The sequence below is a fragment of the Lissotriton vulgaris genome, chromosome 7 (assembly GCF_964263255.1).
Source record: "Lissotriton vulgaris chromosome 7, aLisVul1.2, whole genome shotgun sequence".
Taxonomy (NCBI): domain Eukaryota; kingdom Metazoa; phylum Chordata; class Amphibia; order Caudata; family Salamandridae; genus Lissotriton; species Lissotriton vulgaris.
In genome coordinates, this window is record NC_141695.1 from 15,154,136 (window position 1) to 15,176,666 (window position 22,531).

The 22,531-nt window shown below is 49.3% G+C and overlaps 1 protein-coding gene across 1 annotated transcript in view; it reads left to right on the plus strand.

Moving 5' to 3' along the window:
• Positions 1-504: 504 nt before the first annotated feature.
• The window catches only part of LOC147700526 (E3 ubiquitin-protein ligase TRIM69-like), a 304,581-nt gene continuing 282,554 nt past the window's right edge, over positions 505-22,531 (plus strand). The window contains exons 1-2 of the mRNA XM_086929116.1: positions 505-586; positions 9,742-9,837. Of these exons, the coding sequence (XP_086785242.1) occupies positions 505-586; positions 9,742-9,837 (178 nt within the window). The remainder of the gene's footprint in view (positions 587-9,741; positions 9,838-22,531) is intronic.

Consider the following 22,531-nt stretch of genomic DNA (forward strand, 5'->3'; position numbering starts at 1 on the left):
CCTTTCCCTATTCCTTGTTAGTTGTTTTTGTGTTTTTAGCTCTTTTGTGTACCATTGGGCAGTCGGGGTACTCCTGTTTCTAGAATGAGACTTAGTGGGTACTAGTTGCGAAGTGGCACACTCAGCCATTCATGGAATTGGTGTGTAGCAACACTAGGATCGTTGGATAGATCCGGTCTGAGTTTCTTTAATAGTGTGTTTAAGCTATCATAATTTAAATCCTTCCAAGCTTTAAAAGGACCTGGCTTAAGGTGAGAGATCTTTTTGCTCAGTGGTTCTTTAATGGTCATGTTAATGAATATGGCCGAGTGGTCCGTCCAGGTCATAGGGAGAATGTCGGTGACATGTAGGTCTTCGATGTTAGTGAATATGCCATCTAGCGTATGTCCTGCTTGATGGGTTGGGGCGTTAACCAATTGCCTAAGGCCGATTAGTTCTAGGTCTGATGTAAGGGAGATAGTGTCCTTATCGTGGTTTTGTTCGAGATAGAAATTGAAATCGCCCATGACGGTGGTGGACTCATCTGTGGCTATGGATTCAGTTATAATCCCCAGATTGGTTAGGAACGCTGCTCTGGACCCAGGAGGTCGGTATAGGAGCACTCCCTTAAAACTGAAGGAAGGGGTGAATTTTATAATGAAATGTATGGCTTCACATGATATGGCTGGAATGGGGGAGGTGCGGATTTCAAATTGATCTTTAATTATGATGGCCAGTCCTCCACCTCTGTTTTTCACCCTGTGCTGCCTGTGGACAGTGTATCCATGTGGAACTGCCGTAACCAGGTCTGGGGCGGAAGCATCATCCGTCCATGTTTCTGTTACGTACAGTGCATCTAGATTATAGTCAATAATAAGGTCAGCGATCTCTTGGCAGTGTTTAGCTAAGGATCGTGCGTTGATAAGGGCCATATTTATATGCTTCTCCTTGATGTGCTTGGTGGAAGTAATGGCGGTGGTGCTGTCAGTAAAGGGAATGATGGCATTACAATGGGGACATTTTAAGTCAATACCTGTGGGCATATGTGCCAGGTCGATGAAAGAGCAGCGGGAGGTGGGCATTGGGCGAAGCCGCAGCAAAGTGCTCCGTTGATATGGTAAGGGCCGGGCAGGGGTCGTGGCCCTGGGCCCGGTCCCGGCGCGGACGGGCGCAGACGGGCTTGCCTCTGGCGCGCCTCCGGCACGCCGTCGGCGCGCCCGCTGCGCTCGTCCGCTGCGCGGACGGAAGGCCGTCTTCTTATATCCGGTGTGAGGAGGGTGGGAAGCATCCTGCATCTGCAGCGCCACCCCTCCCTCACCCAAGATGGCCGAACCCTTCTCTCCAGGCGCCCCGGATACAAATGCGCTCTGGGAGTCGGTTCGAGTGGCCAGGGACCTGAGATAGTTTTCAATCAACTACTCTGTCAATTCGATTATTTTAAAAAGTATCAACAACGTGTGCAGCAAGTATTTAAAATCACTTTACAACACAGTAAAAATACAGAATATGGAAAGTGCAAGGTGCAGGAGTAAAATTAGAGCACAGCGCCCCCGGCTTCCGCCTCAGGGGAAAGACATCGGTTGAGTACCGGATTATAAAGATCGTGCTTGAAAGTTCCACCGTTATTTGTGTTACTTAATTCGGGGGGAAACACGCCGCCAGAGCGGCCGCTAATCAATGCAGCAAATGGTGGTTTCCAGGCCCCAACAAGCCAATAGAAGAGGAGAGGCACTGGGCCTAAGCTATCAGTAGGTGCATGTTTCTATAGGTTGCAGATGAGCAAAATATTTCTGTTACTCCCCAATCCATCAGTATGATGAAGCTAGTCCTCAAGGAGACCCATTCAGGTATTTGGCTCTGATGTAGAAAATCAAGTTTTGACCACCGTGTGAGAGGTGGTGGACGAAAAGTCGGCCGATGGCTCTGGATCTTGGTCGCATCTTGGTCGCTAGTTCGGCCACGCCCTATCAAGTGAATGTTTAATAATGCCAGTGGGGCCATGTACCCTGGCCCAGATGTTATATTCTTTAAATCCCATATAAAGACTTGACTCACTTTGTTTCTCTGCTTGTCTTAATTTAGCAGATTGTCTGCTTTCCCTCTCTGCATTTCCTTTTTATCTGTCTAAGTCTTTCCTTCCTTTCTTTCTCTCTCTCCAATTCTTTATTCCTTGTTCTTTGTGTTCCTCACCTTAGGTTTCTCCGCTTCTTTTGTATCCTACTGTCGTAAATGTGTTCCTCTTTCACTTCTCTCTTCCACTGAAATCAATTTACACAATCTGCCTTTATTTCCCTTTCACATATCAATGTTCTTGAAGTACACATGGGCCGTGTAAATAGCGTGTATCTTGTGTACGTTGTGAGACATACATTTTTGTTTTTCTGCTGCCTCAGTCACTATGGGCATTGCCATATCTGGCCTGTAGACACACATAGGATATTTAGACCTGTAATTCGAACAAAACTGCAGGTACAAGCACGGTGCATCCCTAAAAACACCTGTTGATGCACACATGACAAACACTAATACACATACATCCTTTTAAATGCTATAGTTTATAAAGCACCTCAAAGCCTAAAGACAGCAGACCTCATACAGTTGGTTGAAGATAAAATTAAAAATAGTAGAAAAAAATTAAAAATACACCAACAAGTGAAATGCTAAATCCATAAATAATTGCCTTGATGCATGAACATTTACCCTTCCACCTCCATTCATATTCCCTTTTTATGACTGATTTGTGTTATCTTTAGTCATACATTCTCCTCTTGGCCACACTGTGTGATCCTGGGCAAGTCACTTTACCTCACTGGGTTTCGATTCCCATATCATGGAACGTACAAGTTCCGCAACATAAACTATCACATACATTAGGAGCTATATTTGACAGGAATATATATATATAAGTTTACTTTTCCCACAGAAGTGAGCTGAGTCTGACCCCAGTAGGAGGTTCTAGAACCTTCTCATAGTATACTGTGTGTCTGAACCCGAGTGACAATAGTCAGGATTGGGATCTCCTCCGGGTCAGATACATTAACAGAATAGTATATGTTCTTTCTGCTGTGGAAGATGACTTTGATGCAGGTCTGGACTGACGTCAGCAGCACTAGCACCAACTTAACAACAACCATTTTATTTTGGACATTGCACTAATATATCCATCTCTCTGTCTGTCTACCCCAAGCAAAAAAACCTGCAGAAAAAGTCTCAGTTCTTTTCAGCCACCACATTCTTCACTTAATTTTGAAAATCCTAAACTTTACTGTGAACAAGGCTTCTAGAAGGAAATACATAAGAATGCATGTTTGTGTTACATAGAAGCTTTTATAATGAGAAAAACCACCATTCCGAAGAAAAATCTGACATCTCACTACAGCATTCAGACATGAAAACATGTCACTTCGCATGTTTTTAGAAATTACTCATACTGCTTTTCCATTCTGAACGTTGAAACCTTTGCAGTTTAAATAAAAGGAAAGCTGTAGAGTTATTTAAAATTAATGCGGGACACTTTACCAGCTCGCTTAAATTAATGCCAGAATGTTGATGAAGAAGTACTTATCAGCCATCGGCTACATAAAAAGTGCATGCGATGTAAATCCATCACTGCGTGGCAACACGAATAAAGAAGAGCGTCCGCGCATGCGCGCACCTTAGAGGGAACTGTGGTTGGGACTCATCCGTACGGTACAGCTTGTTTCCAGTGGTATATCATTTATCCTCAGTCTGATTATCTTCTCCTCTACTTCTCTGTCTCTGTCTCACATACACACACAGACATACACACACAGTCCACGGTGCCACATGGCTCATGAGGCATATTATTTATCCTCAGTCTGGTTATCTTCTGCACTCCTTCTCTCTCTCTATCACACATACTCATTCACATACTGGCCATTGCGACACATAGCTTTTAATGCATACCATTTATCCTCAGTATGATCATCTTCCCCTTTCCTTCTCTCTGTCACACACACTCACTTACACACCCACACTCACACAGACATAGACACATACACACACTCACACACAGTCGACGGTGAAACATGGCTTATGAGGCATATAATTTATCCTCAGTATGATCATCTTCTCCTTTCCTTCTCTCAGTTACACACACTCACTAACACACCCACACGCACACAGACATAGACTCATACACCCTTTCACACACAGTCAACAGTGACACATGCCTTATGAGGCATATCATTTATCCTCAGTATGATCATCTTCTCTCTTTCTCTCTCTCTGTCACCCAAACACGCACACATACAGACACACACACACATTTGTCCTCACACATAGTTCATGGTGACACATGGCAAATGAGGCATATCATTTATCCACACTCTGATCATCTTCTCCTGCCTTTCTGTCTCTCTGACACACAGACACACACACATACACACACACTCATACTCACACACAGTCCACGGTAACACATGGCTTAGGAGGCACATAATTTATTATCAAACTGATCATCTGCTCCTCTCTTTCTCTCTCTCTGTCACACAAACACACACACATACAGACACACAGACATATTTGCACTCACACATAGTTTATGGTGACACATGGCAAATGAGGCATATTATTTATCCTCAGTATGATCATCTTCTCCTCTCTTTCTCTCTCTCTGTCACACACACACTCACGCACACCCATACATACACACATACACACACAGTACATGGTGATACATGGAATAGGAAGCATATAATTTATCCTCAGTCTGATCATCTTCTCCTCTCTTTCTTTCTCTCTGTCACACGCACACACACACACACACACACACACACACACACACACACACACACACACACACACACGCGCACACACACACACACACACACACACACACACACACACACACCACACACCACACACCACACACCACACACACACACACACACACACACACACGCACACGCCTACACACACACACACACAAACACACAGTCCACAGTGACACAAGGCAAATGAAAAGAGCTGGAGACAAGCAAGGGCTCCCCTGCAATGGTCTACCTCCAAACAGCTATAAAGTCCCTTGTACTAAAAGACCTCTGGGACTCGCTGTACTCACAAATGGTTTAAGCGCCTTGTCAACAAAACCGTGAAAATAATTTCCTTGGAAGAAGACACAGCAGCACTAACCAGGAGGTCCCACGGGTGGTTTGTGATCCAAGGCTATACCAGCGCCTTACCTCAGTCATACCTCAGTACCTGCTTCTCAAGGAAGGCGAAGGAAAACTTTCTGCGGTTGAGGTTGGGGGTAATTCCATCAAAACAACATCTCCCCCCATGGAAACGCCTGGAGTCCAACCCTAAGTGTAGGCTCTGTGACAACCCAAAGGAGGATGTCCTGCACTTGTTATGTAGCTGCAAAGCTTTAGATAGAGCCCAAAGGGGCCAACTAACACAGCTCTGGAATCAAAGTGGTGTGCGAACTCGCAGACAAGCTCTGCTGACTAGCTTTAAGGGAGAAGACATCCAACTAGCCTGTAGACTAGTGCGCTTCATGAAAACAGTTAACGTGACCCTAAACCCAGCGGCTAGTGATTGAGCTTGATTTAAAAAGATCTGCTGTCGCACTTTAAGATAATTCTCTTTTAATTACCAAAGACTCAGTAAATGTTAATAGTTTTTTTAAAAACAAATCCACTGTATTATACCTGTTTGTACGGTTCATTCTTTTTCATTTTTAACTTTTCTACTGCTTTTACCCGTCTTTGTATAACTCTTGATCATGCATCTCCTTCATTTTTTTAAAGAGAAAATTGCAAAGATTTTTATTAATCGTGTAATAAAGTTCATTATTATTATTATTACAAGGCAAATGAGGCATACCATTTATCCTCAATCTGACCATCTTGTCCTGTCTTTTTCTCTCTCTGTCACACAAACATACATACACACTCGCACTCACACGCAGTCCACAGTGACACTTGGATTATGTCAGGGGTGATGTCTGGAGTTTCATAAGTGAGATATGGAGGTTATTCTGAGCTGTTTTCTGCACACTCATCATTCCCCCCACACAGATTGTACAATGCCACCATCAGTTTTTTCTAGGTGCAGTTTCCTGTATCTGTGCCTGTTTTATAGATCCCTCCCAGAGGCTGCTCATCAGATTCTGCTCAGATCCGAATACCTCTCGCTGTTTACCCCACCGCTGAGTATCGTGCGCAGTAGTGGAGGCTCTGACAGCACTGAGGAGGGATCACAGAATGAATCAAACTTCATCTACAGGTAATTCTGATGCATTCTCAGGACAGAGGTGAGTACATCTGATATGAAGGCAATGGTTAGGGATAGGCAGTCTGGGCAGGGGAGCTGAAGACCAACTCTCTTATCTAGTTGTGTGTCAGGCGCTGTCTGGCCAGCATAAACAAAGTTTAATCTGTACAGGGTCATTGCAGGGTAGCTGATGGAAACACACCTAATAGCAGCACACGCAACGTAGCAGGCGGATTTGCTGCACTGTGTAACGCAGGGGGGACTTAAAGAGTTTGTAGGGCCATATCAGCTAAGATTGACCTGCTGTTGCTGCTGTCCTCACCTGTGCTGGTGCTCTAAATAGGATGCCTTGCGACACACAAAATATGGTACTATGGTGCAGAGCTGAGCTTGTGTTGTATAGTGTAGGATATGTACTGGAAGCAGACCTGTCCAGTACACATTCCTGCACCTACACAAACTCAAAAGGATGCCACGCATTTGGAGTTGTTCAGTATCCTACAACACACATTCAATCTGTAGATTTTATGTGCAAAAACAAATATCCTCCTTGTTAATGCCTGCTTCAAGGAGGTATTAGTTTATACACAAATAAAAAATTGTGTTGATCCACCCAAGAAAATCCCCAAGGACTCCCACTTGGTGCAAAGTGACACAAAGAGCTTCATGGCCTAGAGAAATGGCTTTGCATGGTTGGACTTAGCGTGGCTCTGTGTGGTTTAGTAAATACAAAATAGCACAAGGCAGCGCATTGTGCTGCCTGCTGTCACTTTGCTTTGTGTAGGAGTTATCTGGGGGAGAATGGTCGTTCCCATTCATCCATCCATGTATTTTGATACAAATCCAGGTTTACAAATATTTGTAAACCAGGGTTTACGCCAAAAGGGTACGCCCACTTGACAGAGGCAAAACTGCTACAAATAGCTTTATTTCTCCTTATTTCCTCTTTCTAAGTGTGCAACATCCTGCAGCACACATAGAAATAGGAATATGCCACTACAGATTGTTTTTTGTTCAGAAAGGTGTCCCCTCCTGCACAAAAACAACCCTACCAGTAATGCAGGCACCCTTGCACCATAGAGCAAAGGTGTCTGCATTGGTGGTGGGAAGCACGCAGTGCACCAGTGTACAAAGAGAGTAGAAATGTGCAATTTCTGTGTAAATATGGAGCATTTCTGTCCTCTCCCTTTCACACAATCAAAGTTGTATTGGGTGAACAAAAAGTAAATGTGCTCCATGGTTTTTAGTGGTGAACTGCACGAATATCGACTCTACAATATTGTCTAAAAAAATATTGACATGGTAAGCAGTTGTGGGGTTAGAGCAGAAATATATACCTCTTTATGTATGCCCACATTGATGATAAGGTGGTAGCTGATCAGTGATAACACTTGACATTCAACGATACAGCAGTCCATTCTTGGTGCACATTGAGAGGCAATAGCAAGTCTTGGCACTCACTGAGAGGCTATGGTCAGCACTGATACACACCGAGAGGCTATGGTCTGCACTGACACACACCGAGAGGCTATGGTCAGCACTGACACACACCGAGAGGCTATGGTCAGCACTGATACACACCGAGAGGCTATGGTCTGCACTGACACACACCGAGAGGCTATGGTCAGCACTGACACACACACTGAGAGGCTATGGTCAGCACTGACACACACCGAAAGGATATGGTCAGCACTGACATGCACCGATATGTTATGGTCAGCACTGACACAAACCAAAAGACTATGGTCAGCACTGACCCACACTGAGAGTCTATGGTCAGCACTGACACACATGGAGAGGCTATGGTCAGCACTGCCACACTCCAAGAGGCTATGGTATGCACTGACGTGCACCAATATATTATGGTCAGCACTGACACACACTGAGAGGCTATGGTCAGCACTGACACACACCAAGAGGCAATGGTCAGCACTGAGACACACCGAGAGGCAATGGTCTGCACTGACACACACCAAGAGGCAACATCAGCACTGACACACACTGAGAGGCAATAGTCAGCACTGCCACGCACCAATAGGCTATAGTCAGTACTGACACACACTGAGAGGCTGTAGTCAGCACTGACACACACCCAGAGGCTATGGTCAGCACTGACACACACTGAGAGGCTATACCCAGCACTGACACACACCAAGAGGCTATGGTCAGCATTGACACACACTGAGAGGCTATGGTCCGCACTGACACACATCAAGAGGCTATAGTCAGCACTGACATGCACCAAGAGGCTATAGTCAGCACCGACACACACTGAGAGGCTATAGTCTGCACTGACACACACCGAGAAGCTATGGTCAGCTAGTTTTGTCACACACTGAGACTCAGTGACCAGTTTTCGCACACACAGAGACTCAGTGACCAGTCTTCGCACACACCAAGACTCAGTGACCAATCTTGGCATACACTGAGACTCAGTGACCAGTCTTTGTTACACACTGAGACTCAGTGACCAGTCTTTGTTACACACTGAGACTCGGTGACCAGTCTTAGCATACATGTAAACTCAGTGGCTAGTTTTGTCACACACTGAGACTCAGTGACTAGTCTTGGAACACACCAAGACTCAATGACTAGTCCTGGTACACACCGAGACTCACTGACTAGTCTTGTTACACACAGAAACTCAGTGACCAGTCTTGGCACACACCGAGACTCAGTGACCAGTCTTGGCACACACTGAGTCTCAGTGACCAGTCTTGGCACACACCGAGACTCAGTGACCAGTCTTGGCACACACCGAGACTCAGTGACCAGTCTTGTAACACACAGAGACTCAGTGATCAGCCTTGGCACACACAGAGACTCAGTGACTAGTCTTGGTACACACTGAGACACAGTGACCTGTCTTGGCACACACAGAGACTCAGTGACCAATCTTGGTACACACTGAGACTCAGTGATCAGTTTTGGCACATATGGAGACTCAGTGACTAGTTTTGTCACACACTGAGACTCAGTGACTAGTCTTGGCACACACCGAGACTCAGTGACCAATCTTGGCACACACCGAGACTCAGTGACTAGACTTGGTACACACTGAGACTCATTGGCCAGCCTTGGCACACACTGAGACTCAGTGGCCAGCCTTGGCACACACTGAGACTCAGTGACCAGCTTTGGCACACACAGAGACTCAGTGACCAGCCTTCCACACACCAAGACTCACTGACCAATCTTGGTACACACTGAGACTCAGTGACCAGTCTTGGCACACATGGAGACTCAGTGACTAGTCTTGGAACACACTGAGACTCAGTGACCAGTCTTGGCACACATTGAGACTCAGTAACTAGTCTTGGTACACACTGCGACTCTGTGACCAGTCTTGGCACACACTGAGACTCAGTTACCATTCTTGGCACACACTGATTTTCATTGGAGTGACTTGTCACACATTAACTGAGGGTATTACAGGCTGTTCTGTGATATTGTACTCCAGCTACAGGCTGGTGATCCACTCCCACATGTGAAGTTAAACACTGGATTCTGTGATTTCCTCTCCAGGTGGCCAGGAGATCCCTCGTCTAAGGAGGCAGGCGATAACCCTGGGAGTGTTGGTTGCAGTCAACGTACTCATAAACATCGTACTCTACCGTCTGGGTAAGATGTGTGGAGTTGACTTTCAGACACCATAAGACCCCCCGTGGCAGGGCCCTCTCTGCCTCAGACATGATTAGAAAAACTTCAGATAAAAAGAAATAGAGGCTCCTGACTCTACATTGTAACCACAGAATTACAGTTAGGAGGAGACTGGCTGATGACAGCTGATTAGCCAGAAACAGGACCGAGGATTCCTACACTTTTCCTATCACGCAGTGCAGTACAGTGCATTCTCGCCCTTTCTCTGTCACGCAGCGCAGTACGGTGCATTCCTGTCTTTTCCCTGTCACGCAACGCAATACGGTGCATTCCTGCCCTTTCCCTGTCACGCAGCACAGTACGGGGCATTCTGCCCTTTCCCTGTCATGCAATGCGCTACAGTGCATTCCGTCCCTTTTCCTGTCACGCACCACAGAACGGTGCATTCCTGCCCTTTCCCTGTCACGCAGCACAGTACGGGGCATTCTGCCCTTTCCCTGTCATGCAGCGCAGTACAGTGCATTCCTGCCCTTTCCCTGTCACGCAGCGCAGTATGGTGCATTCCTGCCCTTTCCCTGTCACGCAGCAAAGTATGGTGCATTCTGCCTTTTCCCTGTCATGCAGCGCAGTACGGTGCATTCCATCCCTTTCCCTGTCACGCAGTGCAGTACGGTGCATTCCTGCCCTTTCCCCGTCACACAGCGCAGGACGGTGCATTCCCGCCCTTTCAGTGTCATGCAGTGCAGTACAGTGCATTCTGTCCCTTTCCCTGTAACGCAGCGCAGCGCAGTATGGTGCATTCCTACATGGTCCCTGTCACGCAGCGCAGTACGGTGCATTCCTGCCCTTTCTCTGTCATGCAGTGCAGTATGGTGCATTCCTACACTTTCCCTGTCACACAGCACAGTACAGTGCATTTCATCCCTTTCCCTGTCACGCAGTACAGTACGGTGCATTCCTGCTCTTTCCCTGTCACGCAGTGCAGTACGGTGCATTCCTGCCCTTTCCCTGTCACGCAGCGCAGTACTGTGCATTCCTGCCCTTTCCCCGTCATGCAGCAAAGTACGGTGCATTCTTGCCCTAGTCCGTCATGCAGCAAAGTACGGTGCATTCCTGCCCATTCCCTGTCAACCAGCTCAGCACGGTGCATTCCCGCCCTTTCCCTGTCATGCAGCGCAGTACGGTGCATTCTTGCCCTTTCCCTGTCACGCAGCTCAGTACGGTGCGTTCCCGCCCTTTCCCTGTCATGCAGCACAGTACGCTGCATTCTGTCCCTTTCACTGTCACGCAGTGCAGTACGGTGCATTCCTGCCCTTTCCCTGTCATGCAGCGCGGTATGGTGCATTCCTATCCTTTCCCTATCACGCAGCACAGTATGGTGCATTCCTACCCTTCCCCTGTCACGCAGCGCAGTACAGTGCATTCTGTCCCTTTCCCTGTCACTCAGCGCAGTATGGTGCATTCCTGCCATTTCCCTGCCACGCAGCGCAGTACGGTGCATTCCTGCCCTTTCCCTGTCACGCAGCGCAGTACTGTACATTCCTGCCCTTTCCCCGTCATGCAGCGAAGTACGGTGCATTCTTGCCCTTTCCCCGTCATGCAGCAAAGTACGGTGCATTCCTGCCCTTTCCCTGTCAACCATCTCAGTACAATGCATTGTCGCCCTTTCCCTGTCATGCAGTGCAGTACGGTGCATTCTTGCCCTTTCCCTGTCACGCAGTACTGTGCATTCCTGCCCTTTCCCTGTCACGCAGCCCAGTACGGTGCATTCCCGCCCTTTCTCTGTCACACAACGCACTATGGTGCATTCCCACCCTTTCCCTGTCACGCAGTGCAGCACGCTGCATTTCCGCCCTTTCCCTGTCATGCAGCGCAGTACGGTGCATTCATGCCTTTTCCCTGTCAAGCAGCGCAGTACAGTGCATTCCGTCCCTTTCCCTGTCAGGCAGCGCAGTACAGTGCATTCCTGCCCTTTCCCTTTCATGCAGCGCAGTACGGTGCATTCCTGCCCTTTCCCTGTCACGCAGCGCAGTACGGTGATTCCCGCCCTTTCGCTGTCACACAGCAATGTACGGTGCATTCCTGCCCTATTTCTGCCCTTTCCCTGTCACACAGCGCAGTACGGTGCATTCCTGCTCTTTCCCTGTCATGCAGCGCAGTATGGTGCATTCCTGCCCTATTCCTGCCCTTTCCCTGTCACGCAGCGCAGTACGGTGCATTCCTGCCCTTTCCCTGTCACGCAACGCAGTACGGGTGTGACAATTTTGGGTGTGACAATTTTAATAATAAACTGCATGATTACTTAAAATCTTTACAGTATAAGATAAAAAAAGAAAAAAAAACTTGATGAACCTCCCGTCTCCCCCCCTCACTTGTCTCATCCACTCATAAAAGTGAATTTCACTTTAAGTTAAAATACTAACATGTTAGTCCTGTTTAGCCCGCCAATACAGAGTTCTTTTAAAGGAGTGCTGTATAGGTTGCACCAGTGTTCCCAACTGAAAAGGGGAGGCACATGAATGTTCGGTAGAGTCAATTCATGCACCAAGGGCAGTTGACGATAGATGGATTCCTCATGGATCTTTAAACCAGCCCAGGTTGGATGACTGGGGCAGAAGGCTTCCGGTTGCTTTGCAGACAATGCCGTTAAGTGGGAGTCGAGTGCCATTTTTACCTGGTATATAAATTTCTCAACTCTGGCTATCAAACAGGTCGTGGAGACTGAGAGGCACCAGTCCGAGGCCTCTCTACACGTTCTATGGGCCGTGTTCCTTAAAATCGGAAGCAGCAGGCGATGGCGGTCATTGGCCAGCTTTGTGCAGCAGCACAACAAGTGTAGCCAGGATTCTCTACGGTAGTTGCATAGACGACAGGCTAAGGTGCCATCCGTACGGGCCCATTTAGGATTGAAGTCCATGATCCTGAGGGCCAAAAGGCGAAAGTACAAAATTTTCTTTCTCGCATGAGTAGATATTGGGTCTTGCAGGTAAGGTTGGGGTTTGCCTGGAATATATGATTTGTCCAGGGCCTGAGTTAGTGGATTTTGCTGAAGAGATTCAAGGTCAAGTCCAAAGGAAATGATCCGGACTTGGCACTTAACAGCTTGGGCCCAGGCTGAGAATGGAATTTCGTGCAGGGGCAAACTCTTTCTTTCGATTTTCAATGCTACAATAGCTTGTCCTACCTTTGAGTGCCAGGGAGAGCCAACCTCATCAAAGATTGATTTTAGGGAGTGCTTTAGGGAATGTTCTGTCGCTTTCAATACTCTAATATAGAGTTTTAAAAGGTACCCCAGTAATGCCAGCTCAGGTCGCTTAAGTCCTATTTCTAGCCTTAATCTGTTATTCCTTGCGTATCTAGGGGCCTGTAGCACCATCTTATAAGCTTTCGCCTGGGCCGCGTTGACCACTTTGTCAAATGCGCCTGGGTAGGCTATGTGCCCATATGCAATGGCAGGGATCAGTTTTGCCCTGAGCACTGTCAACATTGGTTCTGCTGAGGGACTGTCCAAGCGATGGCTTAGGCGTCTTAGCGACAGAATGGTTTTGTCAATTTTTGGTTTAAGCTCCTTCAGATGTTTAACGGCAGAGGCACTCTCAGAGACCCAGGTGCCCAGATAGTTGTAGGATGGGGCAATGATGATACGGTGCTCCCCCAGAGACCATGAAGCTTCTTTTCTGTGGGGGTATTTGCCAAAGATGACGATTTTGGTCTTGCCCACGTTGATCCGTAAGTCATTTGACTTATTGTATAAGGCCAAACTGCTTAAGGCTCTTTGGAGCCCCACCCTGGTGTGGTCCATGATCACCGTGTCGTCTGCATACTGGAGTATTCCCAAGACGAGCTTCCCCAGTTTTGGAGGTGCTAAGTTGGCATCTTTCAGAGCTGTCCCCATGTCTGCAGTATACAAGTTGAAAAGCATGGGGGCCAAGACGCACCCCTGCTTGAGGCCCGAGTTGGTGTCAATTCTTGCAGTTGTTATTGTAGGACTTAGCTTCACCTTGACCCAGGTGCCCTCATAAAGCGCTTTAATGGCTTTTAGCAGAGCCTGTGGTAGCCCCCAGGATTCAAGTTTTGCCCAGAGCCGGCCCCTGTTCACTCGGTCAAAGGCTGTGGAGTAGTCTATGAAACAGCAGAACAGGGGCGGCTTGTTCCTCGTATTGGCCTTCTTCGCAAGGTAGGAAAGGGCTAACATGTTGTCGAGAGTGGAGCTATGATCCCTAAAGCCGGTCTGTGTGGGTGGGAGAATGTCGTTCTTGTCCACCCAGTCCTCCAAATCCCTGAGAAGAAGGCGGGCATATAGCTTTGCTTTTATGTCGGGAGGGCTATGAGCCTGTAATTGGCCGGGTTCGCGTGGTCCCCTTTTTTATGGATAGGGAATAGAATAGAACCTTTCCAAGAGGATGGCAAAATTGCTGTGGCAAAAGAATGGTTATATAAAGGGGTGAGTCTAGATGCGAAAAAGGCTGGGTCCGTTTTCAGAACCTGGGGCGGAATACCATTTGGGCCTGGAGCGCCATCAGTTCTAATGGCCTTGATGCACTTTAGTACCTCCATCTCTGTGAACGATCCAGTGCAGGTCGAGTTTACGCCTTCAGACGTGGCGCTTTCGGGTTCGATAATTTCCGCCGCCACCTTGGACCACGCAAGGCTTCCGGGGTTGGGCTGATTTGACTCGCAGGTATACAGCCCCTTGGCATACTGTTCCCACACTTTCCCTGCAACACTGTTTTCCTTTTGTGCTCCTCTGGGGGTCAGACTGTTAATGAAACGCCAAAGCTTACTGTTGTCATTTCCTTTAATTAAGGAAAACACGGTCAACCAATTCTGTTCGGTCTGCAGTTTTTTGTGGGCCCAGACTTTCTTTTTATAGTCAGTTCGCAGAGCAGCAATGGAGTATCTCCCTGACAAATGAGTGCCTTTCTTTTGTGCCCTGATTGCCTTATTTAGAGCACACTTACTCTGTGACAGGCACCCTGATTTTGCACGGCGAGGATCAGAGTGGAATTGGTGACTTCTTGAATGGTGGTTATTGCCCAGACATTCCAATAAGTCGGAGGTCAGAGTTTCCCAGAGGTAGATGATGTTCTTAGTTTGAACTGGGTTAGGTTCTTCCTCCCTTCTAGCTACATAATCTAGAAGGCTATGACTGAGATTGGTTGACCATTTTATTCTTTTAAGCACTTTGTGATGTTCCTCCCCCGTGGTGGTTCCAATAACTACTTGTAATTCTGCTTGTACCCGTGCCAGATTGAATGTGGCGCGGAAGGGCCTATGATCGCTTTCCTCTCTGTCGTCCACTGTAAAGTTGCAAAGGTTGTGGGCAAGCCCTTCGTTGATAAAGATGTAGTCTATAGTAGAGACATTTCTAAAGGTCGGGTTGGTGTTCCATTCAGGTTGGGTCTTTTTTTGTATTCTGTGGGTGGAGTGCAGCTTAAAATTTGCGAGAAATTCAGTAAGTAGGGCTGACTTCTTGCTTGATGGTGCCTCCGAGACTAAACCCAAACCTCAATTGAAGTCGCCCGCGATTATTACGTCTTGGTCCTTCCAATTTATTAAAAGATCTTCCAAAATTGAAATAAGAGATTCCATGGCCTGGGCGGATTGATACTTAATTGGGTTGAAATAACAATTAATTAGTAGAAGGGGGAGAGATTTTTGACCCGATGACAGCCCACTGATTAGGATGGCTTGAAGATCAGGAGATCCCAGATTTAGTTCAGTTGTGTTAATTTTGCACGCATGACTTTCGTAGATGGAGAGACCCCCTGACGGGCGACCAAAGATTGTCCTTTTGGTTGCTGGTTTAAAATGTTCGTGAAAGCCTCCAATGGCGGTCGTTGCCCTTGCCCAGGTTTCCTGAATACACAATATGTCCCCCTGTGCGAGGAATTCAGGTGTAGTTATGTCCCTAAAGATGTTGCTCAACCTAGCAATATTCCATGAGATAATGGATAACTTGCAGACTAGGCCCCTGTGTGGATTTGAACGGGCGTTATTTTCATGGCTGTTTATTAGGTTAGGAACACTGTCTCCATGTGGCCTCCAGGTGATCTGATGTCTGGTAATGTCGCTGCACGCTCCGTTGCCCGTCGTTTTGCTGGATTTTGATTTTTAGCTGAGTTTTTGCCCTCCCTGATTTCGCCCCTATATCTGGGCGGGTGTGCCTTATGCCTTTAAGAATGGATGATGGTTCGTATGGGTCCTGTTGCGGCAACAGGACGTGTGGATATTTCAGTGTCCTAGGCGCAACGACTTCAATGCCCCATTCAGCGAACAGAGTTGCTTCCTTAAGGACAGCCTGTTGGACTTGCTGGCTCGCAAGTCCGATTATGGTGGAATCGTCGTGGGTGTCTGTCTCCAGTCTCTTGAATATCACCCACTCAATATTTTCAGAGGTGATTTGGGCCAGCGAAGCAATATGGCCAAAGAGGCGGACAATATTAGACCTGTTCAAGATGTCGAATGAACCTTTTACTGTGTACCTTGGGGTTAACTGCAGCTCATAGGTGGATTGTTTGTTTTTTTGAGTGATGAAGCACGAACTCACCCTTTCTCCCTGGAGCTTTGGCCTCTGGTTGCTGAAATTTAAAGGGTTTTTTGGAGTGGGTTCTGGCTGCTGCCCATTGGGCCCCATGCTTGATTGGCCTTCTGTAATCGGAAATCCCTGCCACTCCCCCTGGTCTGATGTCAAATTTAGGTAATTTTTGAGTGTGACTCCTGGTTGCTGATTCCCTTGCCCCTCAGTTGGTAGACCTACCACTCTAGTCTGACTGGCTGTGCGCCCTGTTGTAGTTTGGGATTGGTTACAGACTCATATTGCAAAACCCAACCGGAAGGGCTGGGGGCACTTAAAGGTGCGGAGACGGCCACCTGTGAAGGCCTTTGTTGGAGAGCCTCATTGGTTTGACCCTCCATAAGAGGGATTTGTTGACTTTGGGCCTCACCGTGAACAAGAGGTGCGTCGCATGACTTGCCCAATTTAGACACCTGCTTGGGTATGAAAATGGGGAAGGTTTGGGCATACGTTTAGATTCAGTGTCGCCCAGGGTTGGTACCACCAAGGGTGTGTTTCTGCTTCTAGCTTTGGACTTCTTAAGTTGTTCTTTAAGTCTTTTTTTGGCTCTCCTTGATAACGGAGATTTGGCACTTGCTAATGCTCCTTCGACCCTCTCCACTTGAGAGGTAGTAACAGACAGGTCGTCACTTACGATCTCGAGATCCGAGTCCTCGGGGTCACCATTCCCTTTATTAGCCAAAGTAAAGTTAATGCGGGCCCTACTAGGGAAACCTTTGTGGCACTATTGCCCGTTGTGCTAAGGGATGCTGTTTTGGCATGCTCTGTGGTGGTAGCTTTTGTGCGGCTTGTTCTTGCGTGGTTATCTCGCCCTGTCCCTTAGCTAATGCAAGCATCTCTTTTAAGACTTCAGGTAGACTTCAATTAAGGCGTCACAGGAATTGGTGCTGGCGGCGTGAGCTTGTTGGACGTTAAGTTGGACTTCCAGCTTTGCCAGCTTATCATCTTGGCACACCAAATGCTGGGCTATCGACTGCAAAAGATCGATTTGGAGTTCCATCTTTGCGGACTGCCATAGCAGTGCTCTAGCCATTGTGTCCTGGACTTCTCTTATTGCTGACAAGTTGAGGTCTTTAAAAGTGGGTTCATCAATTGGGTCGGTTAAGTCTTGGTGATGAGTTAAGCTCAGCGGACTCCAACCCTCCGTTTGTACAGTTCTCGGGGCCTTAGCTCTACCTAAATTATTAGGTGTAGTTTCAAGTGTACGTTCAATAGTCTGTTCCAATTTTAATAAGAACGAGGTTGTTGGAATCTCTGTACCCTAGGGGATTGGCCTCTCTGTTTCCCTAGGTGTCACAGTTGCATTCAGACCCTTGCCTGTGCTCTTTGGGGAGGAGGGTGCGGCAGCCTCGCTTGTCCTCCTAGTATCTAAGTCCACGTTCGCCCCCAAAGTTGGCCTATCATGAATGTAGGCAGTGATCCTAATCGGGCTCTTAGTCCTGGCCTCAGGCTGAAAGCAAGCTTCAAGGCTTCCAGGTGACTCGAAGTTAGCAGACTCACAAGAGTAGTGGTCCCCTAGGGCCAGGTGGATCTTTGGGATCCCCGGTATGGCACTGCTCGCGGGATCTTGTGACGTTTCTTCCAAAGGTGAAGGGCAGTTTGAGGCCTGAAAGAATTGAGTGATAAGGCCTTGGGGGAGGGAATTGCCAGTGCCAGTGACCAGGTCCTGGGATCCTTGGGTACTTATGCTTCTGGTTACCCTTCTTTGTGCTAGACTCTCAGGGTTCACTTCCACCTCATCCTCCGTGCAGGATTTAGTCTTCCTCAGCGTCATCTCTTTTTGCGCCGTTTGCTGGGGCTAGGCTTGTTTGTGCCTATTCGTGCTGGGGAGAGGGGATACCAGTACTAGTGCTGAAGTGGGCCCCTGTGTTGAGCTGTGTTTTTTGTTTTGAGGGCACGGAGGGGTGGGGGGGAGGGAGGGGTTAGCAAGCGGTGCACACGAGGGCGGCTGCAAGCTAGAGACCTAGTCTACCAGCCCCACAGACCGCACCCTCCGGCTCTTACTTAGCGGCGACCTCTAACGGCTGCCACGCTTGCCTCCACCTCTTACCTCTTGTCACCCACGTCGACAGATGCACTTGACACTGCACGCCAGGTGCTCAAGGTGCTCCGGATGCTATTCGAGGTGTCCGCGTCTTGCTGCAAAGGGTGACGTTCAAGTGACGTTCAGGTGATTTCGGCTCTGCTCGATGCTCCCTCCAGAATTCAAGTTTTTAAAGGACTCCCACACCGAGCTAAACAGTGAAAAGTCAAACGTGAAGCAAACCATAAAGGGCTGCACGTGCAGTGTGGAAATACTTGTGGTGCTCCTGTCGCACACCAAGGGAGAAGCAGTAAATCGGGCTCAGCTGCTGCTGCAGACTGTCTGTTGTGTGTTGTGTTTTGAGGGAGTGCCCACAGAGTTTGCTCCTGCAATGTCTATGGGGGTGGAGGGGAGGTGCTCCCGCCGCGCACCGAGGGAGATAGATGCACCGGGGGGTAGGAGCTCACCTCTGCCCACTGCTCCCACCGCTGCTCTCCTCTGCTCTCCTCTGCTCATTTCTGCTAGCTGCACACCGCGGCTGCGGCTGCACTCCTCCGGTCGCGGGACCCACCGCCACTCTCCTCGGCACACAGCTGCTCCTCCGGTCGCGGGACCTGCTGCCACTCTCCTCGGCTTGCAACTCCCACGAGCTCCTCCGGCCGCGGGACTCACCGCTCGTAGCTCCAGCAGCCGCTTTCCTCAGCTCCTCTACTCTGTTACTGCAACAGCTCGTCACTTCCGGAAAGGTTCTGCATGTCCACTGTGGTGATTGGGTGTGACTAGCGCAGCACGGTGCATTCCTGCACTATCCCTGTCATGCAGCGCAGTACGGTGCATTCCCACCCTTTCTCTGTCATGCATAGTATGGTGCATTCCTGCCCTTTCTCTGTCATTCAGCGCAGTACTGTGCATTCCCGCCCTTTCTCTGTCAGGCAGAGCAGTACGCTGCATTCCTGCCCTTTCCCTGTCGCGCAGCTCAGTACAGTGCATTCCTGCCATTTCCCAGTCACGCAGTGCAGTACGGTGCATTCCTGCCCTTTCCCTGTCACGCAGCGCAGTACGGTGCATTCCTGCCATTTCCCTGTCACGCAGCGCAGTACGGTGCATTCCTGCCCTTTCCCTGTCACACAGCGCAGTACTGTGTATTCCTGCCCTTTCCCTGTCACGCAGCGCAGTACCGTGCATTCCATCCCTTTCCCTGTCACACAGCGCAGTATGGTGCATTCCTGCCCTTTCCCTGTCATGCAGCACAGTACGGTGCTTTCCTGCCCTTTCCCTGCCATGCAGTGCAGTACAGTGCATTCCTGCCCTTTCCCTGTCATGCAGCGAAGTACAGTGCATTCCTGCCCTTTCCCTGTCATGCAGAGCAGTACGGTGCATTCCTGCCCTTTCCCCGTCATGCAGCGCAGTACGGTGCATTACTGCCCTTTCCCTGTCACGCAGCGCAGTACAGTGCATTCCATCCCTTTCCCTGTCACGTAGCGCAGTATGGTGCATTCCTGCCCTTTCCCTGTCATGCAGCACAGTACGGTGCATTCCTTCCCTTTCCCTGTCATTCAGTGCAGGACAGTGCATTCCTGCCCTTTCCCTGCCATGCAGCAAAGTACAGTGCATTCCTGCCCTTTCCCTGTCACGCAGCGCAGTATGGTGCATTCCTGCCCTTTCCCAGTCACGCAGCGCAGTCCGGTGCATTCCTGTCCTTTCCCTGTCATGCAACGCAGTACGGTGCATTCCTGCCCTTTCCCTGTCATGCAATGTAGTACGGTTCATTCCTGCCCTTTACCTGTCATGCAGCACAGTACGGTGCATTCTGCCCTTTCCCTTTCATGCAGCACGGTACAGTGCATTCCGTCCCTTTTCCTGTCACGCAGCGCAGTACGGTGCATTCCTGCCCTTTCCCTGTCATGCAGCGCAGTACGGTGCATGCCAGCCCTTTCCCTGTCACGCAGCGCAGCACGGTGCATTCCGTCCATTTCCCTGTCACGCAGCACAGTACGGTGCATTCCTGCCCTTTCCCTGTCACGCAGCACAGTACAGTGCATTTTGCCCTTTCCCTGTCATGTAGCGCAGTACGGTGCATTCCGTCCCTTTCCCTGTCACGCAGTGCAGTACGGTGCATTCCTGGCTTTACCCTGTCATGCAGCGCAGTATGGTGTATTCCTGTCCTTTCCCTATCATGCAGCGCAGTACGGTGCATTCCTACCCTTTCCCTGTCACGCAGCGCAGTACAGTGCATTCTGTCCCTTTCCCTGTCACGCTGCGCAGTACGGTGCATTCCTGCCCTTCCCCTGTTATGCAGCGCAGTATGGTGCATTCCTGCCCTTTCCCTGTCACGCTGCGCAGTACGGTGCATTCCTGCCCTTTCCCTGTCATGCAGCGCAGTACTGTACATTCCTGCCCTTTCCCCATCATGCAGCGAAGTTCAGTGCATTCTTGCCCTTTCCCCGTCATGCAGCGAAGTACGGTGCATTCCTGCCCTTTCCCTGTCAACTAGCTCAGTACGATGCATTGTCGTCCTTTCCCTGTCATGCAGTACGGTGCATTCTTGCCCTTTCCCTGTCACGCAATGTAGTACAGTTCATTCCTGCCCTTTACCTGTCACGCAGCGCAGTATGGTGCATTCTGCCCTTTCCAAGTCACGCAGCGCAGTCTGGTGCATTCCTGTCCTTTCCCTGTCATGCAACGCAGTACGGTGCATTCCTGCCCTTTCCCTGTCATGCAATGTAGTACGGTTCATTCCTGCCCTTTACCTGTCACACAGCACAGTACGGTGCATTCTGCCCTTTCCCTTTCATGCAGCGCGGTACAGTGCATTCCGTCCCTTTCCCTGTCACGCAGCGCAGTACGGTACATTCCTGCCCTTTCCCTGTCATGCAGCGCAGTACGGTGCATTCCTGCCCTTTCCCTGTCACGCAGCGCAGCACGGTGCATTCCGTCCCTTTCCCTGTCACGCAGCACAGTACGGTGCATTCCTGCCCTTTCCCTGTCACGCAGCACAGTACAGTGCATTTTGCCCTTTCCCTGTCATGTAGCGCAGTACGGTGCATTCCGTCCCTTTCCCTGTCACGCAGTGCAGTACGGTGCATTCCTGCCCTTTCCCTGTCATGCAGCGCAGTATGGTGCATTCCTGTCCTTTCCCTATCATGCAGCGCAGTACGGTGCATTCCTACCCTTTCCCTGTCACGCAGCGCAGTACAGTGCATTCTGTCCCTTTCCCTGTCACACACCGCAGTACGGTGCATTCCTGCCCTTCCCCTGTCATGCAGCGCAGTATGGTGCATTCCTGCCCTTTCCCTGTCACGCAGCGCAGTACAGTGCATTCTGTCCCTTTCCCTGTCACACACCGCAGTACGGTGCATTCCTGCCCTTCCCCTGTCATGCAGCGCAGTATGGTGCATTCCTGCCCTTTCCCTGTCACGCTGGGCAGTACGGTGCATTCCTGCCCTTTCCCTGTCACGCAGCGCAGTACTGTACATTCCTGCCCTTTCCCCGTCATGCAGCGAAGTTCGGTGCATTCTTGCCCTTTCCCCGTCATGCAGCGAAGTACGGTGCATTCCTGCCCTTTCCCTGTCAACCAGCTCAGTACGATGCATTGTTGCCCTTTCCCTATCATGCAGTGCAGTACGGTGCATTCTTGCCCTTTGCCTGTCACGCAGCTCAGTACGGTGCATTCCCGCCCTTTGCCTGTCATGCAGCGCAGTACGGTGCATTCCTTCCCTTTCCCTGTCGTGCAGTACTGTGCATTCCTGCCCTTTCCCTGTCATGCAGGGCATTAAAGTTGAATTCCTGCCCTTTCCCTGTCATGCAGCGCAGTACGGTGCATTCCTGCCCTTTTCCTGTCACGCAGCGCAGTACGGTGCATTCCTGTCCTTTCCCCGTCATGCAGTGCAGTACGGTGCGTTCCTGCCCTTTCCCTGTCATGCAGCGCAGTGCAGTGCATTCCTGCCCTTTCCATGTCACGCAGTGCAGTACTGTGCATTCCAGCCTTTTCCTTGTCACGCAGCGCAGTACGGTGCATTCCTGACCTCTCCCTGTCACGCAGTACAGTACGGTGCATTCCTGCTCTTTCCCCGTCATGCAGCAAAGTACGGTGCATTCCTGCTCTTTCCCTGTCA